This window comes from Melanostigma gelatinosum (assembly GCF_949748355.1).
Source record: "Melanostigma gelatinosum genome assembly, chromosome: 9".
Taxonomy (NCBI): Eukaryota; Metazoa; Chordata; class Actinopteri; order Perciformes; family Zoarcidae; genus Melanostigma; species Melanostigma gelatinosum.
This window is the reverse complement of record NC_136642.1, coordinates 7,393,105-7,412,329: the sequence shown is the minus strand read 5'-3', so window position 1 is coordinate 7,412,329 and position 19,225 is coordinate 7,393,105. Positions and strand designations below refer to the sequence as shown.

Here is a 19,225-nt window from a genome sequence, read left to right as displayed (position 1 = left end):
AAGTGTGGTACCTTAGTTAATGCTGCTGATAAATCAGTATTACATTACTAATCCCCTCCCCCCCAAAATAAAATAATAGGAATATGAAAAATAAAAAAATAAAAATCTACTTAAAAGGCTGTAGTGATCTAGAATTAATTGTGGAAGGATAACATATATCAGATATGTCACTATCTATATGTGGCATTCTAAACGTGAAGAGGCGGGGCTTAGGCGGCTTCTCTGTAGTTCAGATCAGAGACGCTCAGTGAACTACGATCGACCAGAATGCTGGCTCCCGCGCTGAATCTATTTGAGGACGCTGATTGGCTAAATTGTATTTCACTCATTTATATCTTTCATCAGCATTAAAGCTTCATTGGCTAAACTGCTTCATAGACCCGCCTCTTTGGGGCAGATTGCATGCTGGTTGTGTGAGTGTGTGTGTGTGTGTGTGTGTGTGTGTGTAGGGGTGCTGCCGGCTCGCAGATGGAAAGCACGAGTGTGAATATAGATCGCGAGGAGTAGTATAAATCTTCGTCAGTGACTATGAGCTTTAAGTATTAGAGTCAATTTAACGTGTTCTGTGAAGCATAGAATACAGTCGGGGTCGGCGATCTCAGAGCGAGGGCCGGTTGATGATGGAGGTGGTCCGGTATTGGACCGGCCCAAACCCCGCCGGCCTACCGGGGATTCCCCCGGTGTCCCCGATGGCCAGCCCGCCCCTCAATACAATATGTGATACTATGTAGAATAACTGTACGGGTTAATACAATCTTGGTTCAAGCCTGAAGTGGATTTCAAAAACTAATTTCTGAACCACTGATCTAATAACCTAATAACTGTGAAAAACTGTCTTTTACGATGTTGTATTTTATACTTTGTAATATTTGTAATGACTAACATGCGTTGTTTTGTTTTTTGTAACATTCTGTGCTGCATTTTTTGCTGCTCAATGGGACTAAAGGTCGTACAAGTAAATAAATATGGATCTCTGGGTTTTGCTTTGTTGTTAAATCAAATCAGAAGTCAGAAACCTCAAGCTGCATATGCAGAACAAAATGGGATGAAACTGAAGACACAAAAGTCATTTACAGGTGCTGAAAGTCATGTCTGTGTTTGTTTTCTATCATGAAGGCCCATGACAAAAAAAAATCGCTTTAAAAATCCCATTAAAGAATCAATGTGAATTTGAATACAATATTAGTTGTTTAACGGCAACACTTACACAAATCCACCGCAGGTTTTTCATCTCTCAGTGAGAATTGGAGGGGTGGGGCCTGTAATGCCCGCTGGCAGTGCTGCAGTTTGGATGCAAATATCACGGCTTTTTAACTTCTTCTCGGAGTTGGATGCGGTTCGACGCTCCAAAGTGGACTTAAAACACGCAGCTTGCAGGAGCTTCAGTGCAAACATTCTGACTTAAAAAGTCTGAGTGACTCAATTCGTCGGAATAGCCTGTATCTTCTTTATGCATATCATCTTTTACTGGAGGTATTGATTTGTAATCCATTGCACATTTTCTATCATGTGCATCCACTTCACAGCCTGCCAGGAAGTTGCCTCGAAATTGTCACAGATGTGAAAGAAATGACATAATATGTCTTTTTTAAATGATGACAGAGAAATGTGGCATGGGGGTATCCTGGAGGAGGAGTTCTTTGCGACCAAACAAGTAACGGATTTTCCCTTATAAGAAAGGAAATTGAGACCCGACTGCTCAATGAACAGCATTATTCGGAGACCTCGCTGCACAGGTGGGTTGATTCTTATTTCACATTTTACTATTTGTGTTAACTGAGTCAAAGCTTTGGTTTCGCGATTTCTTATGAATAAATTAATATCCTAATTTGGGGTTTTCTTGAGAAAATCTAGAATTTAGTTAGTGCTACTTTATTGTACCCTAAAGATATAGCAACGGTTTTCGTTTTGACATGATAAATACGCATTATTATCGTCATTATTATGACGATTATAATTATTGAATGTATGCCGGTGGCGACCCTATTTTGGTTTATGTTGCAATCAATACATTTTCACTGTGCCTAATTTTTAGCCGTCATGAGTGCTAATGCGACTTTTTCCTGATATATATTTCCAAACGCACCCAATATTTCGCCGAAAATGTGTATTAATACGGAGAATTCATTTTGGCACATGATATTTTGACAGTTCCTTCCACTGACTAATCTGAATTTAAGAGTGGGACAGATACTGTTTCGGATTACATTCTGCATCCATCCAGACACACACGCGCACATCACACGAGCTGGAGATACAAACATGTCGGCCTCCTCAGCTTCAAAGTGACAGGCAGGGAGAGGTTCAGAAAAACAACAGGAGAGTGAGGTGACGGCGGAGGGGTTGGACTGGGGACAGGTGGGGATCTGCACTTGGTTTTCCTTCTCCCTGAGGAGCATTGCAATGCAAACAGCTGTAATCCAGCATGGAGCCTCAGAGGCAAAGCCCTGCTCAACTGAGCTGCACAAGATCAACTCTCTGACTGCTGGAGCTGTGTGGGCTGAAGTCCTACACGGAAACTCAAAAAGAGAGAGCCTGTTGGTGGTTTGATAGAATGATGATGTTCTCCTCTGCGTGTGAGCGTTAAGTGTTTTTCAACTGCTGCACATTTGACCTCTCACTGGCTGAACTCTCTCAACTGCAGAGCCAAGGAACTGGAAGTGATTAGCAAAATGGTCGAGGCTTCTGTTGGTCCTGGTGACCAGCCAGGTGTTTCTCATCACTCTGCCGATAGATAGCTGCGGTGGGCATGCTAATCATCTGCAGATTTAGATTAAAAAGGTGTTGAGAGCATAACGGTGATGTCTCAGTTTTCTCTGACAAAAGCTTCAGTCAACACCTCATTCCCTCTTTTCTGTTGCATCATCTCTTCCTGTTCTTCTCTTTCTGGTTTTCATTGTGGCTGGCGAGCATGCCCTAAAGTTTATGACTTTGAGTTACAAATTAGGGATGATATGAACATCAAAATAAATGGAAAATGAATGGTCACGATGACTGGGTGAAATCAAATTAAAAATTGGGTTTTGCTTATTTAAAAGCCAGAATTTACCGCTTTTTTTTTTACTTCTGGAGAATAGCTGATGTAATTTTGAAAAAAAGTGCGTTTTGTGTTGTGAGGTTAGTGTAGGGCCACATGTTGCAGGGGACAGGGAAATATTGGCCCCAACCTGTGATCATTCCTATGTGAGGAGAAACGACTCATGAACTCACAATGAAAAGTCTGAAATTTGTGCCTTTTTTTTTTTTTAATCCTTTCTTTGCCCTCTTTGTCTCTCGTTGCACATTGCAAAATCAGGTGTTACTTTCCTCCCCGTTTGTGTGTAATTGAGGCATTGTGGTACAGGTTTTATGCCTTGGTGATCTTTGTACAGTTCTGAAATACGTGTCAAAAAGGCAATAGGTTCAGGCAGAAAGTTCATCGACAGGTTGCATTTGTAACTCTGAGCTCAGAGTTGTGGCACCTTCTCGAGTTCAATAAATTCCCAGTGTGCGAGCTCCCTTTCAGCGCTTGAATAATTGATGCATCAAACTTAGGTCTTACAGAAGGAGGCAATTTCATCTCCTGACTATTTTATGAGCGGGGCTTAGTTTCATTGAGCTCAGCTGAATGTGGCTGATGGTGAGGAAAGGCACACAGTTTATTGGACGAGGGAGCAGAGACGGAGAACGTTTCTTTCAAACAGATGGGCTAAGAGTACACAACAATCAGTTTTCTCAGCGAGTTTACAGTCGGACCGTGTCTCTTATCTGCATGGCGTGTGAGAGCAGATATGGATGGGCTGAGGTGTGCTTCTGGCAGGTCGTGGGAGTGCTGGCTTGTGAAAGAGTCTCTGGCACATGTCTTGAGTTACTCAGTGCTGGAAAGGTTATGTTCTGAGTGATCCAGAGACTTAGCATGTCCCATTCTCCAATCATCACTCTCTCAAGTAACAGGTGCTGCAGAAGACTGGCTGCTTGCACCACTCTTTTGGCTCATGCCTGTAAATATGACTTCAGCCGAGAGGTGTCAATGACATAGTCATTAAGTGTTAAGAAGAAAATCAGCCTACTGGTGGAGAAGACAGTCTGCAGTGTTTCCCAGTCATGAGAAGATACATGTGCCTCTGTCCTCTGTTTTTGTTCGATACAATGGAAATTGTTATGATTAGAAAGGGAACTCCCTTTTTATCAGAATATGAGTCTTTAGGATTGAACAATTCTGCAATCTGTGACTCGTTCGGCATCGACAGGCTTCGACAGATCCCCTCGTTTTGAAATGAAGAAATGTCACATTGATGTTTGACATTTTCTACTTGGGACTCTGTTTTCCTCCATTTTCTCACACACACACACACACAATATATATATATATATATATATATATATATATATATATGTGTGTGACAGACTGTACTTTTCAAAGATTGTATGATGTGATACGACATGTCAAACATTACTCAAATTGTTTTGGGTCAGTCCAGTGAAAAGGAAAATGGGGAAACATGAAATTATTTTTTTCCCTTTTGATTTATACTTTAAAATAATAATGTAATGTTGCTTGCTGGAATGTTCAGACGCACCAAATGACATTGTCCTTAGTGTGATTCAGAGCCATAACCAACTCAACAGCCAAATATGGTTCTATTTTTCTTTATTGAGCTGCGAGGGAGGACCGCCCATTGCTCCCATCCTAACATGTTCTGTGTGTCCTCTTCACACAAGAGCTGTAAATACAGGCAGCGTATGACACTATCTAAAAACGATCTCAGTACCAAATATGACAAAGGCTTTCAGTCCGAGTGTGTGTTGCATTTCTCAGTGAGCGTTGACTCCACTGTACTTTCAAAGGATAAACATGCTCAATTCATCAACCAAGTACAACTACAGCCTGAAATGCTATGACCATGAAGTTTGTGTTTTTTTAGGCACGAGTCTAGTTCTTCAGATTACAGAAATGTCTGATACTTGAAGAAACTTGAATGAATGGAGTTTAGGGAGAACAATATATCCTTCTTGCACTGGGTAAGAAATAAATGTTGCTCGTTTGAGTACGTACATGTGTTAACAGTACACTGATGATATTCTATTACTATTGGAAAAACATATTGAAGGAATAGTTGGGAAATATGCTTATTCTTGCTGAGAGTTAGAGAAGATTGATACCTAGCTCATAATTGCAAGACAAATATGTACAACAGATGTATCATGCATCTCATCTAACTCTCAGCAGCACTCAAGCGTACCCAAAAGGTCATAGTAATCCTTTTATGTAATCTACCTGTAACAACCCTTCTCTGAAACCTGTTCCCCATCTGTCTGTGTTCTCGTCCTACTTCTTTTATTCAGCAGGTTCTGATATCAGCAGATGTGGTGTCACACATAGTCAAGAACCTGCCTCTGTCTTGTTTCAATCTGCGAGCCTGTATTTTAGTGCTTCACACATACTTGTGAGAACAGGCACTCACTGAGAGGAAACCATCTTCCAACAGCGGCTTCCCTGCTTTCCTGACAGCCCACCCCAAGCTTCATGGCTTGAACCACCAGAAGTTCGACAATCTCCATTCCGGTCTTTCTTCCTCTTTATCCACCGAGCAACCCCTCATCTCCCCCCCCCCCCTTCTCCGTCCTACAACCCTGCGCTGTCTACTCCCTTTGCCAGTACTACCCCCAGCGTGATGGCTTGTTGCGCCTCAGGCTCGTTTGGACTTGCAACCGCAGCATCACCCTCCACTACACAGACTTACCGGCGCAGCAGCCACTAGAGTGAACGATACAGAGGGACAGAGGGGACGAAAGACAGACAGGGAACGACAGCAGCGCCACAGGAGAGAGGAGGGATCATCTGTCCCAGCAGCAGAGGGATCCACCTGTCCCACAGAGGAAGGGCCCCCCCCCCCCCACCTGATCCATCTGGTCGCAGGGGGGGACCCTGCGTGGCCAGGAAGGCAACAGGGACTATGCAGCTGGGACTGGTGGCGCTGGCAATGGTCTTCCTCAGCTCCATGGGTCACAGCGATGCTCTCAAGCTCTCCAAGGCGAGACGGCAGAGACGGGGTGAGTTCTCTCTCTCAGTTTGTTGTGATCTCTGTTTTTCTTCCTCTTCAGCGCTGCTGCCTTTTGTTTCTGCGGGCACAGTAGTGTGTCTTGTAAACATTTAACAAGCAAAGTAAAGGCAACATTCTGTTTATCTTCCCGTCATCCTTATTTGTTTTTCCTACAAGGGTTATGCTAGGTTCAGTGTTTCTCCTGCTCGTCTTTCTTCCTCCCTTTTAAGATCATGCCTCTCTCAGTTTATGTAAACCTTTTATGCGTATTGGGATTGTTTGTGGAGAGGGTTTTGATAGATATGCCTTCAAAGCCATCACTCTTTTTGTGTCCGGCTCTGTGGGCATGTAACGGAATGAGTACCGGACAGATCTAAGCTCTGAATTTGACCGTGCTGCCTGTGTTGTCGTAAGCATTTTCCTGACCTCACGCAACCACAGAGGTGGTGCTCAGCCCGACTTGCAGTATATCTCTGGCCTTAGAGCCTCAGTGCTGGTGTTACTGTCAGCTTTGAAATAATTCTTCCTTTACACACAAGGAGCCATCAGCCAATGCCAAGCTCAGCCCAACCTCTACGAACCAGAATTCATGTAATACCATGCCTGGCCACAGTAACAGATGTGGTTTTATTAAAATCACACACGCTGGGAAAGAAGAACTGTCGTCTGTGTAATAGAAATAGAATATTTTTCAAGTAGACGCACATATATGCAATCCTTCAATGCTGTCACAGTTTGTCATGTGCCATTGTAATGAGGACGGAAGGATTTGGGTCATTCACCCTCTACAGCGTCAGTCGCTTGACGATTTCCCCAGATAAGGAAGTCTGAAGTATACAGCCTTTACATCTTCAATGTCATCAGATGTCTCTCTGAATGAGTTCAGTGTCATGCAGAGATCGGTGATTGTAGCTTCAGACAGCACAAACTCTTTCTTTTCAGAGCACCGCGTCTCACAAACAGTTTACAACACCACATCATCTGATTCATGCACTCCCCTCTGCTGTGGTTAAAGATCACTCCCCATGGCCAATATTGCTTTTTCTTCATTTGTGATGGTGAGCAACAAGACCTGGCTGTAATTGCTGCATTCAAGTTACTCACGCATGATGTAATCTGTTCACGGGAGAACCCTTTTAACCCTTTTACCATCCGACTTATCTCTGGGAGGCGGGGGCGGCAGATGGATTGCTTTGTGACAGTATGTATATTTCGAGCTCATACAGACCAGGAATGTAAATCATCTCCGACGACTGAGGCTGTGTCTCTGAATGGCTCCTAGAAAAAGGATGGGCGCTTTGACACACTTTTCCTAGAAATGCTAGATTTAGATTCGTGGTTGCGTGTGTCGGAACTGGCGACACGGTCTGGGATTAAAAGGACGTGAAGTAAATGCATCTGCAGTGCATTTTCAGACTTAGAACAGGGAGATACTTGCTGTTTGGTACGACTATAAAGAAGTATTTCATTCTTGGCCATGTCCGTCATTATTGCAGTTTTTTGATGCCCAGATCATTCCTGACTCATCCCGGTAGAGGCCTTGTCTGATGTTAGTTACCTTATTGTGACCGACCCTTGCTGATTTTGACCGGCTCTTGCGAGGCGATCAGCCATAATTACCCTGATTTCTCCAAATGAAAATCTGTTTCGGATCTCTGGCTGGCATTTGAAGTAAACACTGAGTAACTGTTCAAACAAAGATGTTTGGCCTGGGCCCCGGTTAGATAAAACTGCAAGCATTAACTCAAGCTCGTTGGAGCGATAAAGCACTGGCAGGTTTATCGCGGGACCTGTGGAGATGCCAGCAAAATATTAAACTTCTCCAATGTTGTTCCCATGGGCAGAATGTTGACAAATGCGCTTTTTATTTTCTTATTAAAAATCACATTTGCTGGAAACAATTGATCTTTTTATGTGATAGTACAACATGCAGTTCTGATGCCTACCTTAAAGGAATACTTAACTCCAACAGTGACCATTTGTTCAATCAATTAATTACCCTGTGTTACCTTGAATTCTTGAAGAAAGCTTGGTCTTCCTCACATGTCTCCATGGTGAATGTAGAATCCCATAAACAAAAGTCTCAAAGTCTCATTTATCCAGCCGTATGCTCTTAAACTGCCCAAACACTTGCATTTTGTTGTGACATACAACTGATCATGAAGTATTCCTTTAAAGTGACTGTTCCTTTCTCTCTGTTTGTTATGCTTATGTTTCCACAGTTAGCACTGAGGGGCCACCATCTTGCCCCAAAGGCTGTGACCGATGCTCCGAGTATAACGGCTGCATTAAATGTAGGCCGAAGCTCTTCATCTTCCTGGAGCGCAATGATATCCGTCAGATCGGCGTGTGCCTCGCCTCCTGCCCCGTGGGATACTTTGGTATGAGGAACCCAGAAGGCAACAACAGATGCACCCGTGAGTTTTGCTTTGTGTAGATACACATCCGTGAACATCCAAATACATGCAGGCTCGAGCTCACCCGCTGGCAACAGCCTGCTCTATAAAAATCCCCACAGCTGATGTCAAAACAAGTAGAAGTTTAAACGATCTGTTTCTTCAGCTCATTATCTCCTGTTTGTGTACAATATGAGGGTATTTGGAGACGTAGAGGGATACCCTGCTAGTTTCTTTGTTTTATTTGTATATTTCCACTTTGCTGCACCACTTTTGATGTGTTTAACAAATACCTAAAATACGCATGCAGAGAATAGTGATCTACCAATTGCCACACTCTTTATTCTCCAAAGTTATTTCTCCATGTTAGTCCTCTTAATAACCAATCTGTGCTACTATTTGTCAACAATGAGTGAATACGAATGACCAATTGATGAAATCCTTCAGTTGCTGCTACTCATCCTGGTGCAAACGGGAGAAATAAGCACCCACCAAATCCAGCAAAGTACTTGCTGAACTGGAGGAATGTCAGTTAAATTTTTAATTGCAGCGATCTTCATTATTATCTTTATAAGCACATTTGGCTTGTTTGGAAGGTGGGTGAAGGATGACTACACTCACAGGAATTGGCAGAGTTGCTCAGTTGCTTCTGGTGGCACTGGTCCCGTACTGGTAGACGAGGAGTGCCAGCACCTCAGTCTGTTTCCCATTGCGTGTGGGCAGAAAACACGATCGGAAACAAAATCCCAACAAAAACATCTCAATTGCATTGTTGTTTGTCTGTTTTTAAGGAGGATGTTTGTGTTTTTTATTTGACCCTCATGTGCAAAGTTCATGCCAGATCTCAACCAGTTTATTGTGCCTTCACTTTTACATATATTTCATTCTGGTGCACCCTTACTGACGGTATCATAAGCAGTCTGTATAATCTCTAAAGTAACTATGGAAAAGGGGGTTTTTTTTATGTGAGTGGGTCTAAAATGATCATCCTTTGCAAAGTAAAACATTTCTTACCTCAATAATTAACTACAATTTTCAAAGTTAAATGATAATCATGGCTTAAAGTTAATTGTAGGTGTTTGGTGGGCAGCCTGTTTTTTCTGCTTAAAGAATGCAGGCCATTCTTGTCTGTAGATGTTTTTCTTGACTGGCCATTCCGGCATCAAATAACGCCCGTCAGATGTGCTAAATCATATTTTCTCGAAACCCAAAGCAGAGACGCTCACAAGTCATTATTTCAAGTCCAAGTCAAGTCTCAAACCATGTAGGCGACAGTGTTTTAGTTAAGACCAACTCAACTGAGACCAAGACCGAAACAAGACCAAGACTTTGAGGGGTTGAGGCCGAGTCAAGTTTCAGACCAGACAGTGTGAGTCCCACACTGCATGACACAGATATAATGTGGAACATGCAAACCAAATAGGCACTCCTCAATACTGATCTGAAAAAAAAAATCTGGATTTCTCTACATTCACGTCTTTTATTGCGATACTGTATATACAGTGTGCCTATAAGTCTGCATGTAAAAGTGCACAAAGAGAAATGTCTTGATAAAATAACCAAAAGGCATTGGTGAATTCTGTGAGCAAACAAATACAAACAAGCAGGAGCTCAAATCAACTCCCCCATCTTTATTTAAGACTCTCATTTTATAGAAATGTAACATTAATATCATGTTAATACTATATGATTACATAGTGTAAATAATCTAGTGCCTCTTAAATAGTTACAGACTCTCTCCCTACCCCAATACACGTTTTTTTTTAAGAATAATTCATTTTCCAAAATGCAAAATGAACAAAGTGAAAGAGGAATTTGACTGATGTTCAAATTTTCTTTAGATATCGCAATAATATTGTGATTATTGATATGATAATAAGAGAGGGAATGACATTCACCTCAGATATTTTCATTAATGTGCCCAAAAAGTATTAAATGAAATACGGATTGCTCATGAGTCCCAAACCTTGCGTCCAGGTCAAGTCTCAAGCCTTTTGAGGACGAGTTTCAACCCAAGTTTCCAGTCACTATGTCTGCAACTTAGTGCGAAGATATGTTTCACTTTTATCAAAATATTGGATCATTTACAACAAATTCAACCCCGTCCCGGTTTGTTGCAGAGAGGTCGGAATTTCCTCCGCAAATTCTTTGTGGAGGCCCTCAGTGGCAAACCGTGGTTATTATCCAATCATCTGACTTCATACATATCATCCCAGAATGTCTTTTACTCCACATTTGACTTACATTATAGGGCTGCACACATCAGTACTGTCAAATGTAGTTGTCAACGGTTTAAAAGTAGTAATCGGGAGCAGGAGGAAGGAACCCAGTGAGGATTCAGTGTTAGGTTCATTTCTGACCTTGGCATGGGACCAGCTGGCGAGTAGACATTCTGACTGTAAGTTTAGTGCACATCAATAAAGTGAGTCTAGATCTGAACACATTTCCACAAATAGAAATATTGACAGGAACCCAGAGATTTCCATCTTTCTCGGGCTGTTTGTCATGAGAATAAAGATGTGCCTTTCAAGATGAGGCCAGAGCTTTTGGGGGTATTTTAAGTTGTCTGCTTTTTATCCTCCCGTGCTTGTAATTATCCAAATTTCAAGTTGGTTTTTTTGAGAGATTTTAATGAGTCTGTGGTGTGCAGAAACTCTTGAGAAACCCACTGAAGCGATACACTCCTGGCTGCACTCGTTCACAGGCCTGTGGCGCGCATGTGTTTTTAAGAGAAGAAGAGTGGTCCTCCCTCTAAATAGACAATGTGTTGTTTAATCGCTAATAAATCTCTCAGAGAAAATAAAATCCAAGCTCCTCTTCTTCTCTCTCCGGGGAACCGTTTGCTTTTCCAACCGACAATGCAATGAATAATCCATTCAAGGAGATTTCTGTTTCCAGTAGAAATTTCTCGAGAACAAGATAAAGGATCTAAAACTATCAAAATGAACACAGACACAATGTGACTAAAAGTGATTTGATCCTTTCATTTGATCCTCTCTTTTTGTCTTTCAGAATGTAAAATAGACAATTGTGAAGCGTGTTTCAATCGCAATTTTTGCACAAAATGTAAGGAGGGCTTGTATTCACACAGTGGGCGATGTTATGTCAGCTGCCCTCCAGGCCAGCGCACCGCCAATGAGTCTATGGAGTGTGTTGGTGAGTGACCTTTGACCTTAACTGTTTACTCATTTCAAACCTTTAGCCATAGCATCTCTCAATGTGCCTTTAATGAACCAGCATGTATTATTTCTTCTCTTGATCTTTCCTGTCTCTCTTTTTGTTGTTCTTCTAAATTCGTAAAAGATCACAAGTTTAACCCTTAAAAACTAGCTTTTGTTGGGAGCTCAGTATACTGACTAGACATAATGCTTTGGTACATTTTCATTTTCATACCTCTGAAGTAAAAAAGATAAAATTGTATTCAGATTTTGGAATAGCTTAAAGTCATTGTTCTGCGCTGAAACTGCTGAGCTGTAAAAAGCAGATGTGAAGGCTGTGAAACAAATATGTGACGTTGGAGCTGTGGAACATTCACTCACTACCTCAGTCCTCTTTTTTTTTTATCCAGTTCAGCGTCCTGAAGAGTGTGAACTGGGCGAGTGGAGCGAATGGGGTTCCTGTATGAAGAAGAACAAAACATGTGGATTTAAGAAAGGCTCGCAGTCTCGAGTCCGCGTGCCCCTTCTGCAGGTCCACAGCCCAGACACCTCCACGGCCTTTCTACCCTCACAGACCTGCGCTCCACAGACGGAGAGGAGCAAGTGCATTGTGACCAAGACGCCGTGTGTGCGAGGTAAACACAAATACACACACTGAAAACAGATACATTGAAGAGAAAATGACATGAAGTCAGGACTTCGAATTAAAAAAGTACAATTTAAATCACGGATAAATCAGGTGACAGCACTCGGATTACTGATGATCAAGCAATAAAGTCCATGTGCTTCATGAAACGCCTCCACCAGTTCATACGATGACTGATGGAAGCATTACTCAACATCCAAAGGCCTGCATTCCCACCGGCGTGTCTGCGACCTGCCGTACGTTGATTGGGTTTGGTTTGGCTGAGCTCACAGAAGGATACAGAATCTCTTGACTTTGCCGCATGTAAACAATAAACACTATCGACGAGCCAAGCAGATGACGGGCGGGCATTACGCACTGCAAAGCTGGACAGGGATCAGAGCGAAAAGAGCTATTTGTTCTGACGACCGTTGAAGCGCGAGGTTTACACGACCATGACATGTTTGCTTGGGCTCTTATCATCCACACAGCAGCTTGCTCTCCATATTTACAGGCAGATGTGTTGCGATGTTAAACATTATGTTACACAGAAATAAGAAGTGGTTGTTCTATGAACCTACACTCATCTACAAGGACTAAGAGAATTATAAACAAGCTGTATTTATAGCCTTTATTGGACGGTGGGACACTTTGGGGATTTCGGGCACAGCAGCCACATTGCGCAACTATATTTGCATAGTGTTGGCAACTGTACAGATGTTGCAACATGTAACAGATTGCCTGATTTGCCTGCATATATGTGAGCAAACATGTAGGAGGCTTGCATATTCAAGCACCATCCTCTTCTCTGGAACAGTTCCTATTGGGATCTGAGTCGAAAGAACAGAGCGTGATCTGTCATTGTCCCATATAGATCTGTGCTCATGTCTGGAGGGAAGGAGGCTGGTGTGGCTTGTAATTGCTCAGCGAGGAGCAGGATCTGCGCTGGACAGGCTGTGACAGCACAAATTGAGAAATGAGAAGCAAATCTACTCTGTCCGACGCCTGCATCCTGGAAAGATTGTTTTCCATGGGTTCAGAAGAATAATTATCAGTGAAATATTATAAACTGCCCGATGAAAACTGCTCCGCAGACTGCCAAATTTCTAAACTTGGAGCAAAGGCAGTTCATATCAGAAAGGCAAGGATGTTATGTGAGGTGTCACCTGACGAGTGATGAGTCATGGAAGCTTTTTGGATCGTTAAAAAGTTGACTGCTGTTGTCGAGGAGATTTTTAATCCCGTTTTTCCTCCAGTCTGCCGCTAAATACCTTTGTATGACAATAAGACACATACTACTGCCAAAATGCACAGGAACGAATTTTCCTCAGTGAGGTAATTCATGGGTGATGGTACCATGGACTCCGGTGAACCAGTTCATGTGGGTAAACTCACGCTGCAACAAAAAAGGAAATAGAGCGCAGCTGTGGATTCATCTGTGGGAGTTGGCTGGCAGGCTGGCTGTATAAAACAGAGGGGGCAGCCATTGTATAACATTAGTGATTTAGTGGTCTGCAGAACTCACGCTTTGTGTTGATTTGGCTCCAAATGTTTCCCCCTTTTCCTGAAGCTCTACAAAAAGGGTCTCACGCGAAAACAGAATTTTCTGGATGTGTTATTGCATTTGTCAGGCAAAATTGTTTAGCTTGGATGGAGAGGAGGTACAATCAGAGCTGTCATAAACTGATGGAGTCCCCCACTCTTGGCTCCATTTGTGATTTGTGAGAGTAATTAAGTCCTTACACAGTGAGCACATCAGCTCAGATGCGTGAGTGTGTGCGAGGACTCTTCACTCACGCTTCACTCTCGGTCATTGTGCCTCATTGATAGAAATCGAAACTATTACGGCCCGGTAAGAAGTGCTTGTTTGAATGGTGGCCATAAAAACCTCAGCAATACGTCTATTAATTCAAGACAACACATAACTGATAAACATGCTGGACATAATATCTTACACCAAAGTACATCACCAGTGTTTTCATGATTTTGGCACTAATGGCTCCTGAAAAAGGCGAGTTATTCCTGTTTGCGCACTACTGTGTGGGACTGAACCGTCACGTTTTCGGTTGGAAGGGAAGCACTCGTGTTCAGTCTGTCCACGTCCATTCATTCATCCATCCATCACCGTATAATGATTTTCACTGGCTATGTTGAAACACGATTGGGTGAAATTTCAGAAACGCTGTGGACTTTTTGTTTTTCTACTTTGCGCTTAAACCAAAGAATCATAACTGTTTGTACAACAAGTTTAAAAAATGCTGGGAGAGAAATAAACACAGACCTTCAGTTAGTACTGCACAGCAGTATACAAACATGGTGGCGCCATAAGCCCAGCTCTTGTCAACTGCGTCGTGAACACTGTCCAGCCCTTGGCATGTGTTCACTCAGTTTCCAGGATGTGCAGAGACTCAACGCACAAGTTCATAACAAACATCCTCCAGCGTAACTACACTCCCTCAGCTATACAAATACTTTTGAGTGCAGCCTAAACAATCGCCATCTGACACTAGACGCAATGTCCATTTCCACTTTCTGACTGCTCTCCACGTCCTCACGGGCCATTATTGGGCTCTCGACAATGTCTAAGTCATTATACCAGAAGTGATTTTAAAGTGATTTATGTGACAGCAAATTGTGTCACTTGACTGTCGTGAGTGCTCTTACAGTCCTGCATTTTAAAAATCAGCAGCACAACTAAGCTCTGTACTCTCTTTGATGGGTTACGTGTGGAAGGTAACCACACTGTGATGGATGTTTGTGTTTAGAGAGCAATTACACTCTTAAATGTATGACAGGTGTGGATCCTAATGTGCAAAAGAACCAGCAGAGAGCAGATGGGGGCGGGGGGGGGGGGGGGGGTCCTCTGTGTGTGTGTGTGTGTGTGTGTGTGTGTGTGTGTGTGTGTGTGTGTGTGTTTAGTGGAACAAGAAGGGAGTAGCTGTTAAAATAGAAATGAAGAGTCTGCAGTCACGAGAGCGGCTCTCTCTCTCTCTGTACTGAGGCCCAGTGGTGCTTTCAGCTAAACGCTAATGTCAGTATGCGCACTGTGGCCAATGACCCCTTCCCCACTTCCTACCCCCCTACTTCAGGTGCCCTTGCTTTGACCGCACCCATCTGACCTCGGCCTTCATTTTGATCTGAACTGCACACCTGTTTAGGTGACTGCATCTCGTACGGTTATGATGCTACTGCTGTGACAAAATATGTCTCCAGACATAGACATTTAAACACCTGGCAAAGTACTAACAAAACACTTCTGTAAGGTCGTTCCCAATACAGTAGGTTTCTCCAGGACCACATTTTGCCATGATGACACAAACACAGACTCACAAGTTAAAAAACAATGACCAGCGTCGCTGTCGCGGCTGGTAATTGGCACTAAACACAAAGTGCAGCTGTGGCTGATGGGAATGTCATTAGTGTTTACTTGGTCATAAACTAAAGTAAGTGCGTTCTGATGGTGGCACGAGAAATAAAGGCTAAAGCATCACCAGCGTTCCAACAATTCATCCTGAGGGGAACTGTAATGGTTGCCAAGATATTTCCCTCAAAAACACAATGTGGAACTCATGGTGGCACGAGAGGAAAAGTCAGGGGATTTAGCCTCTGGGGACCATGAATGTCGGTGCAAAACTTCATGGCAATTGATCCAACAGTTTTGAGATATAGTGGACAGATTGACCAACTAATGTGGCTAAAAACGACTGGCTTCCAAATGTTTCGATATAATATATTATTTTATCCTGTTAGGTTTGTTTATCATGTGTTGTTTGCTTGTGGTACACTGGTCGCTGCTGTACTAAACATAGCATTGCGTTGCCATTTAATAATACTTCTGGACTAGATGTGCATGGTTCCTGTATTAGAATCCACATAATCACAACCACAAGCCCTGATCCAACACACATCCCGTATTATGCACTCTCATCCCTCAGGAATCCATGTTTTTAATTTTGTTTAGCCAAGCGGAGGCACTTCTACCTCCAACATCTGGTGATGACCGATATCTTACAGGAATTTATTTGAGAAATGGTATGAAATATAAACAATATTTTCTATGTATTGTCATTTCAGACCGGAAGAGTAAGGCAGACCGACAAGATGATACAAACAGGAGAGAGAGGGAGAATGCACGCGGGCGAGGACGAGAAGGCAAAGACGGCGGAGGAGGAGGAGGAGGAGGAGGAGGAGGAGGAGGAGGAGGAGGGGGGAAGAGGCGAAAAGGGCAGAGCAGGACCACCACTGCTCCCAGCATCACAACCAGCTCCGTCAGCTAAACTCCATCGCCTGCTGGATGGGGCTGAGAGCAAAACAGAGACAATGCCTCATCCAGCAGCACCAGCCATAGACAAAGATCAAAGTGATGAAGGAATGGATTAATGCTGCTGTGCATTGTAGAAGATGCAAAGAGAACTGGAGAATTGCTGTAACACAAAAGGCTTCAACTGAGCTTGTTGAATAGATGAACATATCTGGAAGATACTGGTGTCTTAGTGTTGTTCAGAAAGAGTTGATGATTTTCACTCCACCGTGAGGGATCGCTGTAGGACTGCAAGGACGCATTAGTCACGTCTTGAACTGAGAACCGATTCCTGTGCAGCATTCAAGCTGGCAGTCTGATAAGGAATGAAGGGTCTCTTTCGTCTCCTCTGGTCTATGATGTATTACGTTCCAGTCCGATTTCCATCACAATCTGTTCTTCATTTGTTTTTATGCGTGTGAGAAGTAGCAGATGGATTTTCCCAACAGCCGCTTTACGTGATGTAAAGACAATGAACACTATGAAGTCTTTGTACCTTTATGTCCTGTTGTGAGACGAAACAAAAACAAGAAAGGCACTGGAAATCATTTGTGATTGTTGAGGACAAGATGTCTTCTATACAGTGTAGTATTTCAAGGAAGAAATGTGTAACAAAAGAAGCCGAAGGGAAGATTTAGCAGAATTACTGGCTCATTTTCCTCTCCGTTTGCCATTCGATCGCTTAGTTGTTTGTTCCGAATTCAATGTTGCTGTTTGTATCAGAAAATAACTGACCATAAAACGAGGAATAAAAACAGGAGTATTTGCATGTGTACAAGGTTGCATGTGTTTGCCTTTGTGCATGCAAACATGTGTGTGTGCGTGTTTTTCTCCCTAAAATCTGGTTGTTTGTGTACTTTGTATGCATTTCTGCACGGAATCAAGTTTGTCAATAGAACTTTTGTACATGTGTGTTCACGTTTGCACATATGTGTTAATATTGGTCTCATAGATTGAAGGAATAGCTTCTGGAAAACACGAGGAGGGAAATGTAAATGCACAGCGATATATCAAATATGCAGTAACTACAAGCCACTGATTATCATACAAGCCATCAAATCATCAGCTGCTCAGTAATCATATCTGTTTGCAACAGGGTCTGAAGATTTTGCACAACTATGTTTCCTACTGCTCAAGTTTCAGAACAATCATAGCATTTTACACGTTTGTACTCCAAAAGCGTCATGACATTACAGATACAGAGAAAAGTTTTCTTTTCCCAGAACTGTTTTCATTGGGTCTGTTTGCTTTACACGAGATATTAGTTTCAGGAGAAGCTACACGCTACGTTATTCATTCATACTATGGATTGTGATACAGAATATTTCAAACTGTGTTTATCATACAATTATTAGATATAGCTTATTCTGTGAAAGCCTAAATAAAGATCAGATGAAGCTGATTGGAACTTCAGTCATACACTGATTTTGCTATTAGTTTGTTTGATTTCAGTTGGAATGATTTTGTCTGCAACTGATCCAACGTTTATTCATCCAGAGTTGATTCTTAAGGTATTCTCAGTCTATACTAGTGCCACATATACACTTGTATGTATTGTAATGAGACATTTTACACTTAAGGACACATTCTTATCAAGACTATACTGTGTTGTGGGTCATTTTGTTTTACAATTTGGGTTATATTTTTGCCAATTATTTCTATTGGTTGTCGTAACAAGTTAAATGCCCCATATTGTAGAAAGTTAAATTTCCAGCTTGCTGTATATTATCCCGCTTATTACATGTTACTTACTAAAGAAAGCAATAATTCAACACAAAAACAAATCTTTGAAAGTTATTTTATTGAATTGAAGGAAAATTGACTTTTCTCAGGTTGGCCAGACTTTTTGAAAGAAAAGAAAAACAAATCAAATAAACGCTAGTTAGTAACTAAGTTGTTTAGTTGTCATTGCATACCATTGAAATCAATATAGTAGAAGGACGACAAAAAGGCACACAGCGTCAGCAAACTAATTCTTCATGATATAAAATACAGATATACAGTACAAAATTTAAAAATAAAAGTACAATAAATGAATAAAATGTTCTTAATCTGTGCATATACAGCTTTCTTGTGCAATGGATTATTATCAACATTTAACGTGTGCTCACTTGTGGTTCTACCGCCAATTGAAATGGCTCAAATAATCTGGATGAACTTGTTTACAGCATGTCTGACCACTGGTGGTGTTTGCCCATTCAGATTTCATGGCAGTAAATTCAAACAATTATTATCAACAGTACACTTGCGTAACCAATAGAATTATGGCCCAAACTATTCATTTAAGACCTAAGTGGCACTTAACAGGACTTATCCTTCATGGGGATAGTTTAATCATCAATCTGGTGTTAATGAAACAATAAATCAGGACAATTGATAGTTTTGTGAGACTTTTCCCTCTAGCCCTGCCGTCATAATCTTACGGGGAAAGTTTGAATGGCTAAGTACTCATCTCTTATTCCCTGACCTGAACTCAATCAAAACCTCAAAGAAGAACCATAAACAACGTCTGCTGGGAGTGCGATGCTATCTATCGGCCGAGAGCCCTCAGTAGTTATGGTGTGGTCTTCCTCAGGCTACAGGAGGCCATCTTGGGAAGTGGAGGAGCTTAGATGGTGCGATGGTCCCGATCACCCGCCAAATGCTGGCGCCTGCATGGGCAGGGGTCGTAAAAGCAGAGACAGAAATAAAAACTAATGGTGTGTCATAGCCAGAAGGGAGGG

General features: G+C 42.2%; 1 protein-coding gene across 2 annotated transcripts; it reads left to right on the top strand.

Annotated features, from left to right (window-relative positions):
• The first annotated feature begins 1,623 nt into the window (after positions 1–1,623).
• Positions 1,624–18,346, top strand: rspo1 (R-spondin 1). 2 transcript variants are annotated; one of them, XM_079274650.1, is made up of 6 exons: positions 1,624–1,736; positions 5,329–6,033; positions 8,246–8,440; positions 11,432–11,575; positions 11,988–12,212; positions 16,277–18,346. In XM_079274650.1, the coding sequence occupies exons 2-6, from the start codon at positions 5,937–5,939 to the stop codon at positions 16,477–16,479; spliced, it is 864 nt and encodes a 287-aa protein (XP_079130776.1). In that variant the 5' UTR covers positions 1,624–1,736; positions 5,329–5,936; the 3' UTR covers positions 16,480–18,346. The 2 variants fall into 2 exon arrangements, with proteins under 2 accessions (XP_079130776.1, XP_079130775.1); XM_079274649.1 differs by having other exon boundaries at positions 1,656–1,736; positions 5,326–6,033.
• Positions 18,347–19,225: the final 879 nt, after the last annotated feature.